A 16,662-nucleotide genomic window follows, 5' to 3' on the forward strand; every position below is an offset into this window, starting at 1 on the left:
TAGTTTGTTTATGAGAAGGCATGCAAGACTGTATCAAAAGCCTTACTACAATGTAGATATATCACATCTACTGCTTTCCCCCCATCCACAAGACTTGTTACCTTGTCAAAGAAAGCTATTAGGTTGGTTTGACATGATTTGTTCTTGACAAATCCATGCTAACTGTTACTTATTACCTTATTATATTCTAGATGTTTGCAAATTGATTGCTTAATTATTTGCTCCATTATCTTTCTGGGTACTGAAGTTAAGCTGACTGGTCTGTAATTCCCCAGGTTGTCCTTGTTCCTCTTTTTTGTATATTGGCACTATACTTACCCTCTTCCAGTCCTCTGGAATTTTTCCAGTCTTCCATGACTTTTTGGAGATAATCAGTAATGGCTCAGATATCTCCTCAGTCAGCTCCTTGAGTATTCTAGGGTGGTATTTCATCAGGTCCTGGTGAATTGAAGACATCTAACTTGTTTAAATATTTTTTAATTTGTTCTTTACCTATTTTAACCTCTGATCCTAACTCCTTTTCACTGATATTCACTATGCTAGATGTCCAATCACTACTAAACTTTTTGGTGAAAACTGAAACAAAAGTCATTTAGCACTTTTACCGTTTCTACATTTTCTGTTTATTGGTTTCCCCCACTCAATGAGTAACAGGCCTACCATGTTCTTGGTCCTCTTCTTGCTTCGAATGTATTTGTAGAATATTTTCTTGTCTCTAGCTAGTTTTCCTTTGTCTCTAGCTAGTTTAATCTCGTTTTGTGCCTTGGCCTTTCTAAGTTTGTCCCTACATACTTGTGTTTATTTGTTTATATTAATCCTTTGAATTTGACCTAGTTTCCAGTTTTTGTAGGACTCTTGTCCTATTGTCAGATCATTGAAGATCTCCTGGTTAAGCCAGGGTGGTCTCTTGCCATGCTTCCTATCTTTCCTATGCGGTGGGATCGTTTGCTCTTGTGCCCTTAATAATGTCTCTGAAAAATTGCAAACTCTCTCTTAAATTGTTTTTGAAAGTCCCTTTCTTTTTATGAAGCAGTTGTGGATTAATTTGCCCTTTATTAGGATGAAAAAGTGGTGCTGGGTAGTTCTTCCCTGCCAGCTCTCACAGTGGATGCAGTTATTCAGCCATTGTTACGTTTTCTGTGCCAAGCTATCTGCTCCCGTCTGTGAGACATTCATGTTTTGGTACCTTAGCCATCTCTGCTCATTATAAATCCCACAGCTACTTCAATGCTATTTTGAAAGCTAATTTTACTAAAAAAAAATTAATATGTATTTTCTTTATGGCTGTGTGGTTTCCCCCCATTTAGCTGCATTCTTCCCCTTCCTAGTGATCAGTAGCCACTCATTGCATTCCCACCCTAGGAGATGACCGTGAGTTCTGGTATGTATACCATCTAGAATTCCATGGCAGACCGAGCCTGTCCTAATCATGAAAACAGGACTCTAAGGTGCTGTTTAAAAACAGTGTGGGTTAAAGAGAGGACCTGAAAACTATCTTATCCTTTTGTTTAAAGTATGCTATATTAAAAACATAATTTCTCCCTGTTTTAAAAGCTCTTAACATAACCCAAACTCTATTCTTTGTAGCACTCCTCTGACTAGTGTGTACAATGCAGAGTAATGAAGGACAGCTACAGATTTAGGGCAGATTGTAATGCAGGAAGGGAGAGGACTAAGTAGTCTGAGAAATGCCCTAGTATCTAGGTATCTAAAAGCTGGAGTTCCTGTAAGTTGTTTCTTTCCTTCCCAATTGATGTTATCCAATGTGCAGGAGTGTCTGGGTATATTGTTTGAACCTAATTGGCTGTATTGTATTATGGCATGGCAATAGCCACTTCCTAAAAAGGTGACATTGAGTTTCTGTGATAGGCGCAATTTTTGTACCACCTCTCCTTTCTAAAAGCCGCAAGTCATATGCCAAAAAATTAATAAATGATGTCTGGGGCCAGGGTAGAATTTTTCTTCCCAATTTGAAGTGCATCAAGACAAGGGATTCATGAATTAATGCACCCTAAAAAGTAGATGTGTTCACCAGAGTCCAAGAAATCTACCATTTTGTTTCTGTGATATAGTCCAAAAAACAGAAAAGAGAGAACTTGGTTTCCTGGGCTTTTCTAGATGAAATCTAGTGTTCAGTACCAATGATTAATTCATTCAATTTTGAAAGTTTTTTATATTTTAAAATGACATTATGGTGGCATTTTACCAATGGTGAACTATTTTTGGCTCACTGGGAGTTTCACAGGCTAGGTCAGAGAACAGCAGGGGATGCTATGCAGGGAGGAGTAGTTCTCTCCGTGGGTCACCTGGCTGAAGGGAAGCAGAAAGCCATTCTGTAATGTTTATTTTTCTTTAATAGACATTTTTATGGAGTTCACCATTATAGTTTGAGTATGTTGCAAACACATCCTCATAACTCCCTGCAAGGCCAGGAAGTCTCCTCTTCATTTTATAGATGAAGAAACTGAGGTACAAAGGCTATGACTTGTCTAAAGTTGTGCACCAAGGACTTGGACCTCCCAACTCTCAATCCTGTGCCTCAACCACAAGAGTATCCACACAGAGTGAAAGTCACAGAACAGCTGAAGCAGAAACTGTCTTCTCTTTCCAGTTGTGCCCAGTTATACCTGTATATTCAACAAAGCATCAGATACCTGGTAGGTAAGGATTAGAAGCCTCCACTGTTTGCAGTACAATGGCAAGTTTTTATTAGCCTGATGCTTTTTGGAGAGGAGTAAGGAGAGTATAAGTTATTGTGGGAAAAGTTGGGCAGTAATTGTAGTGACCACCATAAACTGTCTGCACCAGTACCAAGCGGCCCCCTCTTTCTACTGGGTGATTTACCACTGAGTTTCAATTCTTTGCTACTTACTACTACTGCTTCTTTTAAAATTTTTTTAAAATCCTGTCAGCCAATCCCTTCTGGTCTGTCGCTAAATTACCACCCGTGGCCTGGAATTGCACCTGATCAGTCTGAAAGTACTAATGTTTAATGATTGATGCTTCTCTCTGAAGCTCCCTTCCCTTTTCCTTAAGTACCTTCAAACATTTCTGCATGGCTACTCACCCTTTTCTATTATACTCCCCTCCCATCTCCCTGAATACTGGATTTCCCAGCATATAACTCTTAGAAGAAGCTTTATTTCAGAGTAAAAAGGGTCCCCCGTATGTGGCCTATTATATCCATATCAGCTTGCTTATCCTTTTTCAGACAGCTATTGTCCTTTAATAGGGTCCTGCCTGGTGGGGGAGAGTCCTTAATTCCTGCTATATAAGAATGGCCAGCTTGAGTTACAGTGAGCTACAGTATGGTGCTCTGATCAAAAGGCTTCTGTTGTTTCAGAGGTTTTTTTCTTTTCTTTTTTATAATACCCTGGGCTAATAATTCAACACAGCAAGGTCATTGCAAGCTTTGATTTGAGAGCCCAGGGTGTTAAATTACTGACCTAGTATAAAGAAAAGGAGTACTTGTGGCACCTTAGAGACTAACAAGTACTCCTTTTCTTTTTGCGAATACAGACTAACACGGCTGCTACTCTGAAACCTGACCTAGTATAGGAAAGGCAAAGGGGAGGTGAACTTTTTTTTTAAATCCTCCCCTTCTTTAGAAGGCATAACCTTGGCTTGGAGGGCTCCCTCTGATAAAAAGCAATATCAGGAAGCTGGCTCACTGCCTACTCTGAGCTGTGTCACAGGTGCTGCTGGTTCATTTCCTCTTGAAACGTTACTTGGGGATCATCTCCATGCCACCTATGTTCTCTCTGCAGAGTCAAATCCTATCGTGAGCCCAGGCCAAGTAACGTGAAAAAGATTTTTTTTATTTTTTGAGCCACGTCCCTTTTCAGATGAAATATTTTTGGAAGCCTGATGTCTGCAGTTGCAGTGTTATGTGGTCCAACCGTGCCAGGATATTAAATGTGTTAATTATCACCTCACATCTACCCACAGTTTAGTAAGGATTTCTCCTTTGTTAAAGCTAATTGTCAGAAATAAATCCACAGCAACTGTTTCATATCTTAACATTATTGCAGAGTTTCAGAGGAATTCCTCAAAATCTATCGTTAATTGCATTAAAGGAAGATGTCATTCTTTCCTTAGGCTTCAGAGTGGTAGCAGTGTTCCTAACCCAGGAACCTATCCTTGCAACAAACCCCGTTGCCAACCCTGTCCACATATCTATTCAAGGACATCATCATAGGACCTAACCACATCAGCCACACCATCAGGGGCTCATTCATCTGTACATCTACCAAAGTGATCTGTGCCAGCAATACTCCTCTGCCATGTACATTGGCCAAACTGGACAGTCTCTCTACACAAAAGAATAAATGGACACAAATCAGATGTCAAGAATTATAACATTCAAAAACCAGTCGGAGAACACTTCAATCTCCCTGGATACTCAATAACCGACTTAAAAGTGGCAATTCTTCAACAAAAAAAGTTCAAAAACAGATTCCAATGAGAAACTGCAGAACTGGAATTAATTTGCAAACTGGACACCATCAAATTAGGCCTGAATAAAGACTGGGAGTGGATGGGTCACTACAAGAACTAAAAACTAATTTCCCCATGCTAATTACTCCTTACTGTTACTCACACCTTCTTGTCAACTGTTTGAAATGAGCCACTCTAATTACCATTACAAAAGTGATTTTTTCGTCCTGTTGATAATAGCCCACCCTAAATGAATTGTCTCAACCCCTCCACTTGGTAAGGCAGCTCCTATCTTTTCATGTACTGTTATATATATCTTCCTACTGTATTTTCCACTCCATGCACCTGATGAAGTGGGTTTTAGCCCATGAAAGCTTACGCCCAAATAAATTGGTTTGTCTCTAAGGTGCCACAAGTCCTCCTCGTTGTTTTTTTGTTTTTCCTAAGGCTGATTTCATAGTCTTTAAGTCATGGGGGAGGCTGAAGGAAAAAATGCAGTTGATGCAGCAGTTTTTTACTGAGTGGTTGTGAATATGCCACCTCTTTTCTTCAGGATAGGTAAGTAAATGAACATTCCAGTGATTTGGCTACTTAAATCATTAGAACTAAATATAATACTAACAGCTGTAGAATTGGGGCCTTAAATAAGAATTGTGTGTGTGTGGGTGTGTGTGTGAGAGAGAATTTCACTACCTTCATCAGTGAATAAGAATGTTGTCTCTCAATGGGAGCTGCCATCATAATAATGTGTCTCCACAGGAGTCCTGTCTGGTGATGAAAACTAGGGCTGAAAAGGACCAGCTTTGCCATTATAAAGCATTGCAAATTGGAAGGCTTCAGAGTTTGTCATAAGGTAATCACTGTAATTTTAGCACTCAGTGTGGATGGTTAACAGTCGTTAACTACATACACACATTTTTTTTAAATGGCAGAACATGCCTGAGTTTTGAAACCTCAAGATTCCAATGCTTGCTATTAGCAGAGCTAGTTCTGTCATATTTTTCATCATCAAATCGTCAAGATAGAAGCTTCCTGCCTGATTCTTTGTATTTGACTCTTAATTTTGTTTTAATGATCTACTCTGCTTTGTAATTAGGTGTAGCGATTTAATCTTTCATCTTACATTGGAGTTTCCCTTTAGAGAGAACTCGCTGCCTTTGCTTCGTGCTCTTGGTGCAAATGAATGCAATGCTCTTTGAGTCAGGGAGCCACAGTCCATTTGCCATGCTTCCCTTTTGATAGGGGAGGGGTCCTGTGAATTAATTCAGTGCTTAATATTAGTAACCAAAGGGGGGCCACCTGTCAAGCTCTTCTGTCCTTCTCTAGGACATGAGGTTCTCTTTGCTTAGTGCATTTTGGCTTTGCCTGTTTCCAGCAGGCAGAGAGTAACCAGTGTGGTAGGTTTCTATTGGGACGTTACCATAGCATCCTGGGACTTTTACAATCTATTTAGAGGGCTAAAGGTTTGAAAAGAGTGCTTGAAAGTTTCTGAACTCTGGCAGGATGCCGAAATGTAATTACACAAAAGACAAAGCCCCATTGAAAACTGCTTCTGTTCAGAAAAGCAGCACCTGAGTGCTGGAGTTCCCAGCACAGCCTTTTGTGAGAGCTTTGGCTATGTTATCACCATGTCCTCCTGAACCCTCTTTCTTCCTCTCTTATGCCCATCCCACAGGTGTAGCAAGTGCGCTGCAAGACCCATCATTCTCAATACTGGCATCTTAAGGAGATTCCTTTCTGCAGTTTGGCTGCTGTGGGGCATGTAAGAACAAGGAGTGAAAATGCACAGATCTCTGCTGAAGTCCTCTCTGCAAAGGGCTTTCTCAACTTCTGGACCCAGCCAAGATCCTGGGGTTTATTTTTCTCTCCTCTCCCCAGTTCACTCATTGTAGCGGTGGGAAAGGCAGCTTTGCTAATGCAAGGATTACCCATCTACCTACCAAAACTTTGGCGTGAAGCACAAGTGCTTACAGTATATTAGAGTGAACTAATGAGGGCTTGTAGTTTAATTTCTGGTGCAACTAGACAAATCAGGAATTGCATCCATGGTAACTTCAGTTAATGTGCTAATTTGCCTGCCTCCCGTGAGGGTGGCTGCTTTTTTGGGGGGGGGGGCGGGGGAACCAAACAACCTTAAGCTTCTTACCATGTCTGAAATCAGTGGTTTTGAAGCATATAGAGCAGGGGTGAGCAAACTATGGCCCAGGGGCCGCATCCGGCCCTCCAGATGTTTTAATCTGGTCCTCAGGCTCCTGCTGGGGAGAGGGGTCCGGGGCTTGCCCAGCTCCAGGGAGCAGGGTCAGGAGCTTGTCTCGCTCTCTGCAGCTCCCAGAAACAGTGACGTGTCCCTTCTCCGTCTCCTACACATAGGGGCAACCAGAGGGCTTTACATGCTGCCCCCGCAGCTCCCATTGGCCAGGAACCATGGCCAATGGGAGTTGCAGGGGTGGTGCTTGCAGATGGGGCAGTGCACAGAGCTGCCTGGCTGCACCTCTGCGTAGGAGCCGGAGGGGGGGGATCAGCTGCTGCTGCTGCTGGGAGCTGCTTGAGGTAAGTGCCCCCCAGAGCCTGCCCTCCTTCCATGCCCCAACCCCTTGCCCTACCCCTGATCCCCCTCCCGTCCTCTGAACCCCTTGGTCTCAGCCTGGAGTACCCTTCTGCATCCCCAACCCCTCATCCCCAGAGCCCGCACCCCCAGTCGGAGCCCACACTCCAACCGCCTGCCCCAGCCTGGAGCCTCCTCCCACACCGTGAACTCCTCTTTTCTGGCCCCACCCTAGATCCCAAACCCCTGGCTGGATCCCTCACCCCCTTCCGCACCCCAACCCCCAATTTTGTGAGCATTCATGGCCCGCCATACAATTTCCATACTCCGATGTGGCCCTTGACCACAAAAAAAAGTTTACCCACCCCTGATATAGAGTTAGTACAATTCTTTTTTTCTTCCACAGGGCACACATGCAGGTGGCTACACCACACAGTAGAGGTGAGAAGCAGTACTTCATATAGCTAAAGGAATAGATAGTGTTTTCTGTTTTGCTGCTTTTCAGTAAACCAAAACCTCTTCTTATTGGCTGCTTGAGGAGAAAATGACTGCGTTTGAAATAGCCTTGTTTACTAGGATGTGTTGATTCCCTTAAGTGGGCTCTGACTGTTCACTTACCTGGATATAAGGGATGGGGATTGTCCCATGGAGGAGACTCTAGGGCAGGGGTAGTCAAATATTTTTTGTTAAGGTCCAAATATATTGGTCAAGGTATAGTCAAGGTCCAAAGAAAATTGTAATATAATAATAATAATTAATAAAAAATAAGTAAGATAGATTTCAGGGTCCATTCTAAAGCATCTGGCAGTCCAGATTTGGCCTTCAGTCTGGGTATTGACTACCCCTGCTCTAGGGTATGGGCTGAGCAGTAAGGGAGGAACCTTAGCAGCAGCTAAACCTGGAGAGAAACCAAGCTTTGTTACCTTACTGTTGATGCAGAGGTGCCCACTTTGAATTCCCAAGGGGGGCTTGACCTGTGCTTTGCCCATTCTGCCCCCTCCTCTGAGCGTGCCCCACCCTTCCTCCACCTTTTCCTGTCCCAGCTCCACCCCTTCTCTCCCAGTGCCTCCTGCAGGTCGTTGAACAGCTGATTGCAGCTGGTGGGAGGTGCAGGGGAGGAGCTGATTGGTGGGGCTGCCGGTGGTGCTGAGGACCCACTATTTTTTTCCCCAGTGGGTGCTCCAGCCCTGGATCGCCCACGGAGACAGTGTCTATGTGTTGATGTCTTGGTTAAGAAAGCTAGACTCTTTGAGGGAGGGGAACACATGTGGTCTCATACTAGTGGGCTGTGTGTGTAGACCAGACTGGGAAAGGGGTCTACTTACAGATATGTACAATCATCCTGTCTGTCCTGGCTTATCAGCACGAACATCAATAACTGGTTATTTCTTTACTGCCATCTTCCTTACCCAATATGAAGGAATTTGAAAACACAGTGGAGCCGAACCATTCTTGTTTCTCTCCACTAGTGCCTTTGATCCTGTCTAAGGGTAGACATTCTTGTATATTAGTGATTATTGAGTCCTGGGTAGCCTCATTCCACAACTAGAACAGATGACTAGTTTCTTTGGTCACTCCTAACCTGCATCAGGTCTGGTCCTGGAAGATGATCCAGATATTGTTGATCACCTAATCAAGTCACTGGATGCTGCTAGATAGGAAGAGACAACTTGGAATCTAGATGTCACTTACTCAATCCAGAAATGCTGGAATTTGATTCATCATCTCAGAGCAGCTCAGCAAGCACCTGCCCTGAATGGATCACCTATTGTGTCAAACCAAGCTGCCAGCCATCTGTTGAATGTGTCAGTGGGCCAAATTGAGAAGCATGTCAGCCATCAGGTCCATGACAAATGGCGTCAGTTCCATCAGAGAAACACCACTTAGCAGTACACCGAGGGCATTCACAGCCACAGAGTTAGACAAAATTCTGAGTGATATTAGGAGTAGCACTGGCTGCTGGCTATGATAATATATTGCCAGAGTTCTTGAAGCACCTCGGGACTTGTGTACATCAGTGGCTGGCACAGTTCTTGACATGAGCGCTCAACAAAGAGCAACTTCCAAAGGTGTGGCAAATGTCAAAAGTTGTTGCTCTCTTGAAACTGGGGAAAGACCCACATAAAGTTGCAAGCTATCAACCTACATCCCTGTTGTCAGTGCCATTCAAGGTGCTGGAGTATCTCATTCCACTTCTGGGGAGATGCACTGAAGAGTCAGTACTCGGCGTCTAGCAAGCAGGCTTTTGGAGAGGTTAGAGGACCTGTGATCGAGTACTGGCTTTGACATCGTTCAACAAAAACAGTTTAAAAAAAAAAACAACCCTGAAGATGGGAGCTATATTTCTGGACCTGACAGAGGCATATGACACATTCGAGCATATGGGGCTCTTACACAATTGTCAAGAGCACTTCCAGCATGGGTAGTCAGTATCATTGACCACCTCCTCCTCCTCCTCCTCCACAACAGGAGTGTACATGGAAGACCGAGTTAGATAGTGGAAAAGAGAAAGCAATGGTCTAACCCAAGGCTCTATGCTTGTACTGATGTTTTTCAGCCTGTACACAAAAGACCTTCCACTTACCCAATCCTGCAGCTTCACATATGCAGATGACATTTAGGTGTCCAAGTTTGGTCATTCCCAGAACTTGATGACTGTTTAAATGCTGACTTGATTAAGATGGCCAAACACTGTAGTCTGTGACATTTTACAACCAAGCATGACCAAGACAGTTTTGAATGTGTTCCATCTTTAGCATGGCAGAGCAGCCCAAGAACAGAATATCTTAACGTACATCGCTTGAAACACAAATTCCACCTGGTTTTCCTTAGAGCAACCCTAGATACAGGTCTTGTTATCTTAGCCACCTGAGGAAAACTGTACTTTCTAAGCAAATTGGCTGACACTTCATGGGGAGCAAATGCTCAAACTCTCCGATCTTCTGGAGTATCTCTGTTACTCTGCAACAAAATACGGTGCCCCTGTCTGACTCCATTCATCTCATGTCAAGTTGGTTGACTCAACTATGCACATTGTAACTGGGAAGAATCAACCCACACCAGTCTCGTAGCTCCCTGTGTTAAGCAACGTCACTCCTCCACACATCTGTCATGAACAAGCTACAGCCAGAATGGTTGAAAAGATCAGAGCAAACTTGAGCCTATCACTGTACGCAGACCCCTTTGGGTACTAAAGAGCATGTTTGTCATCAAGTTACCTAGTGTGGGCCAACTTGCTTTGCAACATAAATGTGGTGTGAAGAATGGTCTGCAGCTGCTGTCAAAAATCATTTTCTTATAGCTGATCCGACCATGCATGCACCTGACTTTGATTTCATGCCACTCATGGGTCCTTCTGAATTTATTTCAAATGGGCCAGGGTCAACATGCAGCCAGCCTTCACGGTTGGGACCACCGAGTGTATCCCACATGTGACTGTAGGCAAAGAGAGTGTCCTATTGGTTTCCCTCATATCTGGGCTCTTCACTTCACTGATGGGGCTGCTGCAGATTGGCTTGGCAAGCTCTGCAGCTGATAAGAAGATTGCTTTGGCCTCAAGGAAAGCAAACATTTCCCATGAGAAAATATATATGTCTTTATAAAATGGGCTGGTTAAAAAAGAGCCATCTTAACTGTAGCAAAGTTCAATGCTGGGATCCAGGATGACCACACAGGTTTGAGCTCGTTGGGCAGACTACTCCCATTTTATAAAACTGATAACATACTGCTAGAAGAGAGGGATGAGAGAAATATTCTGTCAGCCAACTGAGTAGTGCAGATGTAATACCTATGTGTGCTGATGTTCTGACATATGCACCCATGCCTTGTCATGTTACTGCTTGCGTAGTTATCATGCTTTTCTACCTGCTGACTTTAGATCTATCCTGTGCTGAGAATACTGGTGACTCGTGAGCTGACTTATTACTCCTCAGTCCCAGTAATAATCTGGTGTACTACCATAAAATCAGAGTGCACTGAATTCATGCCTGAGTCTTTGCATTCCAGTTATGCCAGGACATGCTGCCAGGCCTTTGCCTGTTCTCCAGTGGCACCACCGTGTGCTCCTGAGCTTCTAGTTGTCTCAACTTGCAGCTAGGCCTACTTTTCCACATCAAGTTCAAGCTTCTCATCCTGATTTTTTCAAGGCTCTACAAAATTGGCTGCATCTCATTTCATTTCTTCTTTCTTCTGCATCTCATTCTATTTAAACCTCCGTTCTAAGGATTACATTATCCTTCTCATATATTGCCTTCTTTTCTCTTCTTCCTTTCTATCCGCCTCCTCTTCATTCAGATCCTTCATTAAATTCATGCCTGGGTCTTCTTCCAAGCAGGCTGCCATCCTAATTTGGCAACAAAGCACTGGGAAAGGAAGAAGGACTTTACAGCTATGGTTTGGGGCTGAAAGATCTGGGTTCCATTCCCAGCTCTATCACTGGCATCTCTGTGACTTTCAGCAAGTTACTTCCCCTCTCTTTGAGCCTAAATACTATTGTCTGTTAAATGATCAGCACCACCCTGGTACTCCAAGCTGGCGCCCTACCAAATTCATGGTCCATTTTGGTAAATTTCACGGTCATAGGATTTTTTAAAATAATAAATTTCATGATTTCAGCTATTTAAATCTGTTGTAATTGTAAGGGTCCTGACCCAAAAAGGAGTTGGTGGGGAGGTCACAAGATTATAGCTGGGCAGCTTGAGAGAGGCGGTTGCTAGCTGGGAGCCCAGCTCTGAAGGCAGAACCACTGCCACAGCAGTTCAGATGTAAGGATGGCATGGTATGGTATTGCCACCCTTACTTCTGTGCTGCTGCTGGTGGGGTGCTGCCTTCAGAGCTGGGTGCCCAACTTGCTAACTGCCGCTGCTCTCCATCTGGTCCAGCTGCGAAGGCAGCACAGAAGTAAGGGTGGCAATACTGCAACCCCCTGAAAATAACTTTGTGAACCCCTTCCGCCCCCGCCCCCACAACTCCCTTTTGGGTCAGGACCCGCAATTTGAGAAACGCTGGTCTCCTCCGTGAAATCAGTATAGTATAGTATAGTGTAAAAGCACACACAAGACCAGATTTCACGGTCCATGACGTGTTTTTCATGGCCACGAATTTGGTAGAGCCCTACTCAAAGTACTTAACCTCAGCTTTGTCTTTGACATGGTCTGATCTTTTGACTCACACCTCCAGGCTATCTAAAACTTGCTGCTTCTTCCTTCACAGTATCTCCAAGATCTGACCTTGTCTCTCTGCCTGTCAAAACTCTTGTCCAAGTGCTATCATACCATTGCTACTGTAAACCCTTTGGCCTTAATGCCTCCAACCTTGTCCCAACCATACTGGATTCATCCACCTGTTATCTTTTTTTTTCTTTTGAATTGTAAATTCTTTGGGAAAAGGAATGCTATTTAGTATGTTTGTACAGTGTCTAGCACAATGGGGCCTGGCTTGGCTGAGGCAGCTGGACACTAACACAATAAAAATTTCAATTATGTCATTAACATTCGTAAAGTATGTTGAGATCCTCAGATGGCAAAGTATTTTTATAATTATTTAAAATCAAAACAGAGTAGTAACACTTTGTTAATCTGTCTTTAGTCATCGCACAGTAAATTTTTTGCTGGCCTCAGAGTGCAGCCACCAACTCTTGCTGGTGGCCGCTATGACAGTTTTTCGTAAAATACTTAATTAACTTTAGGAAAAACGAATAAATATGCACATATATATGTCCAAATCATTATTTATTTATGTAGGTTTTTTTTGCAGATTCAGTAATAAAAATAGTGTACAGTTCTCTATTCTTTACTAGACCTAAACATAATAGAAACACAAATAAGGTGCTTTGCGCATTCTTGTCATTTGTTGTTGTTTCTTTTGTGTTTGTTTGCCTTATTTTTTTTAAGACTTGCTAGCTAGTAAGTCTGCTGCTGCGAAAAGTAATATTTGTATGTTTGTTAATATCACTTTTCCTAGCGGACTTCCTAGCTAGCTGGGAGGCTGTGAAAAATGATATTAACAACTGTACACATATCAAGCAGACTTACTCAGCCCTGGGAAGCCAGGGGACAAATTAAGCACTTGATGTAGAGGTGGGTAGGGAGACAGTGGGGGCCAAGGGCAATGGGGGTGGGGAGCGGGCAGTGAGCCCAGGGTCCAGGACCAAAGCCCGCCACCGCATGGCCAGAGCCCGGGGCTGGAGGAGGTTGCAGGGGCCAGGCCCAATGGGGGCATGTGTGAGCCCAGAGCCAGCATCCCCCGCTGTGTGGCTGGGGTCCAGGGCCAGAGACCAAAGTCCCATGACCGGAACCTGTCGCCCACTGCCCCAGGCTGAAGCCTGAAGCCCGGGCTTCACCACACCTGGGAAGGTGGGGAACTCACTGGCTGCTTGCTCATCTGGAGTTTGTGGCTTCAGAATAGGGGAGGGCCCAACCCCTTCTGATGGCCCTGCGGGAGAGGTACTGCTTTACGCCCCTGCTCGAGTCACTGCCCAGGAGGCTGTGGCCGCAAGAAAAGCCCCTGGTGGCTGCATTTGAGAAACGCTGATCTAAAGCGTGAAGCAAAGTCCGGTGAAATAAGTGAATCAGACCCCTGGTTCATTGCCTCTCTTTTTGGAGGGGCCTGTTGTGCTTATAAGCTTCTTGGAGCAGTGACTGTCTTCATCCAATTTGTACAGCACTGAGCACACTGGCAGTGCTCAATAAATATGTAATAATAGTTAGGCCTGTAGTATTTGCAGAAACAGTACTGGCAACATTAAGAGCTCAGAAATCATGAGTCAGGCCCCCAAAATCAAAAGCTGATTATTTGGGTTCCTTTTATTTGCCTTCTGTTTTATGAGTCTTTGAAGTATGCTTGAGTCACATTTTCAAGGTTTTTCTTGCAACCATGAGGATAAGAAACTAATTTATTATTTTAGTGAAACCTAAGATTCCCATGTATTCATATGCCTCCAGGAACTAAAGCATTTGAGAGAGACCAACTATTGTGAGACTTGCAATAAAATTCGCAGTGTTGACAAATCTCAAAGTTCAAGGTAACTAATGAAAAAATCATACTGGACCGCTTATGTGCCTATATAGTTCCATTTTTAGGGCTTCTAATTCTTGCCTTCAGAAATCTCCTGATGGCATTGTCACTTGATGTATTGCTAGAGTTAATTAAAATTATACTGATAAAGTAGGAAATCTAAAGAAATCTAATGAACTTTAACCTGAAGATCATGATAGTAAAAGCCTACTCTATACCCAAACAGACACTTCCTACTCCTATGGCAGAAATGTAATTCTTATATTTAATTTTTATAAAGTGATATGCCACTGCTGTTCTACAAAAGAGCTCTGAATGTCTGGTTGACTGACTGACTGCCTTTATGTCACAAAAAAGACCCTTCCCTATCCTCCGAAGGGAATTTCATCTGTAATCAAGTGGTTTGAATATTAAGTTATAATGCAGGATACATTTTTAAGAATAGCTAAATAACTAAGAGGCTCCCTGCTGACCAGTGGATTATGGCTTTTGTGGAGAAGTTACCTGTGGAAAAGCTCTGCCGTGATCAAGAATAAACTTTGAATCTTTTCATTAACTCTCCTGCGGGAGATGGACTAAGCTGCTGTCCTTGGGGAATCCCTTAATGATCTCTCTGGAGTGTATAAAATCTTTGCCCTGCTTGTAAGAAGCACAGCAAAATGCATGGATGACTCAATTTTCATTAGAGGAGATCTTATCGTTGTGACTTTGGTTTTAATGTTGTTTGTATTCTTGTTTCTATTTCCTTCACATGTTGATCTTCATTGCACCTTAAAAGGGTATTTCCAAACCTTCACAACATCTGGGGTCAATAAAAATGTTTCTTAAAATCTAAAAGGAAAAAAGAGGAGAAAATCAAATGAAAATAGTTAATTGAGCCAATAGATGTTGTCCTACAGTGTTTACAACTTAAATGTTGGAGCCTTGCACCCGAGTATGAGAATCTTCAGGAGAAACTGACTGTCATGTAAAGGCTTATATCTGGCTTGAAAGGTGGAATATAATAATGCTCCCTCCGTAGTGCTAGCGTCAGTGTCACTCCATGAATTGCCACTTACATCACACCCAAAACTGAAATAGATTCCACATCCACAATGTGTGCAAATTTCAATAACCTGGAAATGAAAATCCAAAAATCACTGATCAAGTTGCATCTTGGGTGGCTGCAGGGAGAATTATGATGGGACAGGAAGTGCAATTCAAAATGAGCTAGAGGGAGATGTATTTTCTGAACAGACAGGCAACTGTAAAACTCACCCATTTCCCAGGGGGCAAAGAGAAGGATTATTCAGTCTTTCAAACCTTCCAGTGACTCTTGGGCACCTGGGATCTGTAGATGTTTTAGAATGAATTTATCTGAGTTTCAAGAGCCCTTGAATCACAAATTTGAGATTTTGAGATCCAGTTCATGCAACTAGACTTCTGTCTAGAAAACTGATGGATGTGAAGTGTGATATGGTTTAGAGATTTGTTTCAGAAAGTGTAACTTTGCCTGTGATTTGATTGTTGTTTATAACAGCTGGCCCCAGGCTTCCATATTGGGTTCAGTTTCCTAATACTACATCGAATTCTCATTTTGACTTTATCTCTGCAGTTTTAACAGTGTGCGTCAAGGAACTCACATTTTGTTCCGAGAGTTCAGCTTCATCCAAGCCACACCCCACAACAGGGCATCCTTCCTACGGACCTTCTGGAGATGCTTCCGAGCAGTGGGTAAAAATGGAGGTAAGCGTTCCAAAATCCATCACTGTGAGAGCCTAGTGTCAGCATGCAGTATTAAAGCTGCCCTAAATTGCTAACTGTCTTCATGTATAATGGACACACATCCTCCACCAATGAAAACACCACCATAGTGGCATGTTGGAGTTTAACTTCTGCTAGCTGTTCCATATCCACGAGCTTATCTCTGCCAGACACTGGAATAGCTGTTTGATAGTGGTGGTGTTGTAGGTTATAAAGAACAGGGTAGTGTTATCTAATAATGTCATTCAAGTTTATGAAGTCTCACTTTTACTCCTTGCAGCTGCATGTAAATATTGAATAGATCAGGGAAGAGAATAAAATCCTGTGGCGCTTCAAGAGTAGATGTGTGGCAGAGGCTCAGGTGCCCATTAGTACCCTTTGGGTGTGCTCCTCAAAGAATTCAAGAACTTTTTTCATGATTGAGAGTCCCAAATTATTAGTGTACTTTATGGACTTTGTACAGACAAGGATTTGTTAGACGCACAGGGGGAAACAGAACGTTGGAATATGTGCTGCCAATAATTCATCCAGCAACTTACCAAAAAAAAAAAAATTCTCCAAGCTCTTATACTATTTTTCTTAGATAGAAGGTAAGCACTCTGTTTTCAAGCATCTCCATCCTATTTACTAGAAACTTCTTGTCCTTAAAGAGGCAATTCAAAATACGTCACAGCCCCTGGCAACGTTCTCTAGGCGGCTTACTTTAATTTCCATTGTATGCATCTGCAGTGAAATAGCATCCACTATGAATGTTTCACAGGAGAGTTCAGAACATCACCCAGTTGATTCTCTATCAGGTCTAAACTACCAATCAAAAACGGCCAACTCATGCAAACACCACAGTGGGCATGAAGGACTGGCTGTCTTCGCACTCAGATAGTCTAGGACTGGATTTTTTTTTTTCTTTTTCGTGAATGTAGGAG

At 43.0% G+C, this 16,662-nt stretch overlaps 1 protein-coding gene across 1 annotated transcript in view; it reads left to right on the top strand.

Moving 5' to 3' along the window:
* The window catches only part of CSTPP1 (centriolar satellite-associated tubulin polyglutamylase complex regulator 1), a 145,180-nt gene that overhangs the window by 37,479 nt on the left and 91,039 nt on the right, over positions 1 to 16,662 (top strand). Inside the window, exon 3 of the mRNA XM_048852117.2 lies at positions 15,591 to 15,721. Within this exon, the coding sequence (XP_048708074.1) occupies positions 15,591 to 15,721 (131 nt within the window). The remainder of the gene's footprint in view (positions 1 to 15,590; positions 15,722 to 16,662) is intronic.

The sequence above is a fragment of the Caretta caretta genome, chromosome 6 (assembly GCF_965140235.1).
Source record: "Caretta caretta isolate rCarCar2 chromosome 6, rCarCar1.hap1, whole genome shotgun sequence".
In the NCBI taxonomy this organism is placed as follows: domain Eukaryota; kingdom Metazoa; phylum Chordata; order Testudines; family Cheloniidae; genus Caretta; species Caretta caretta.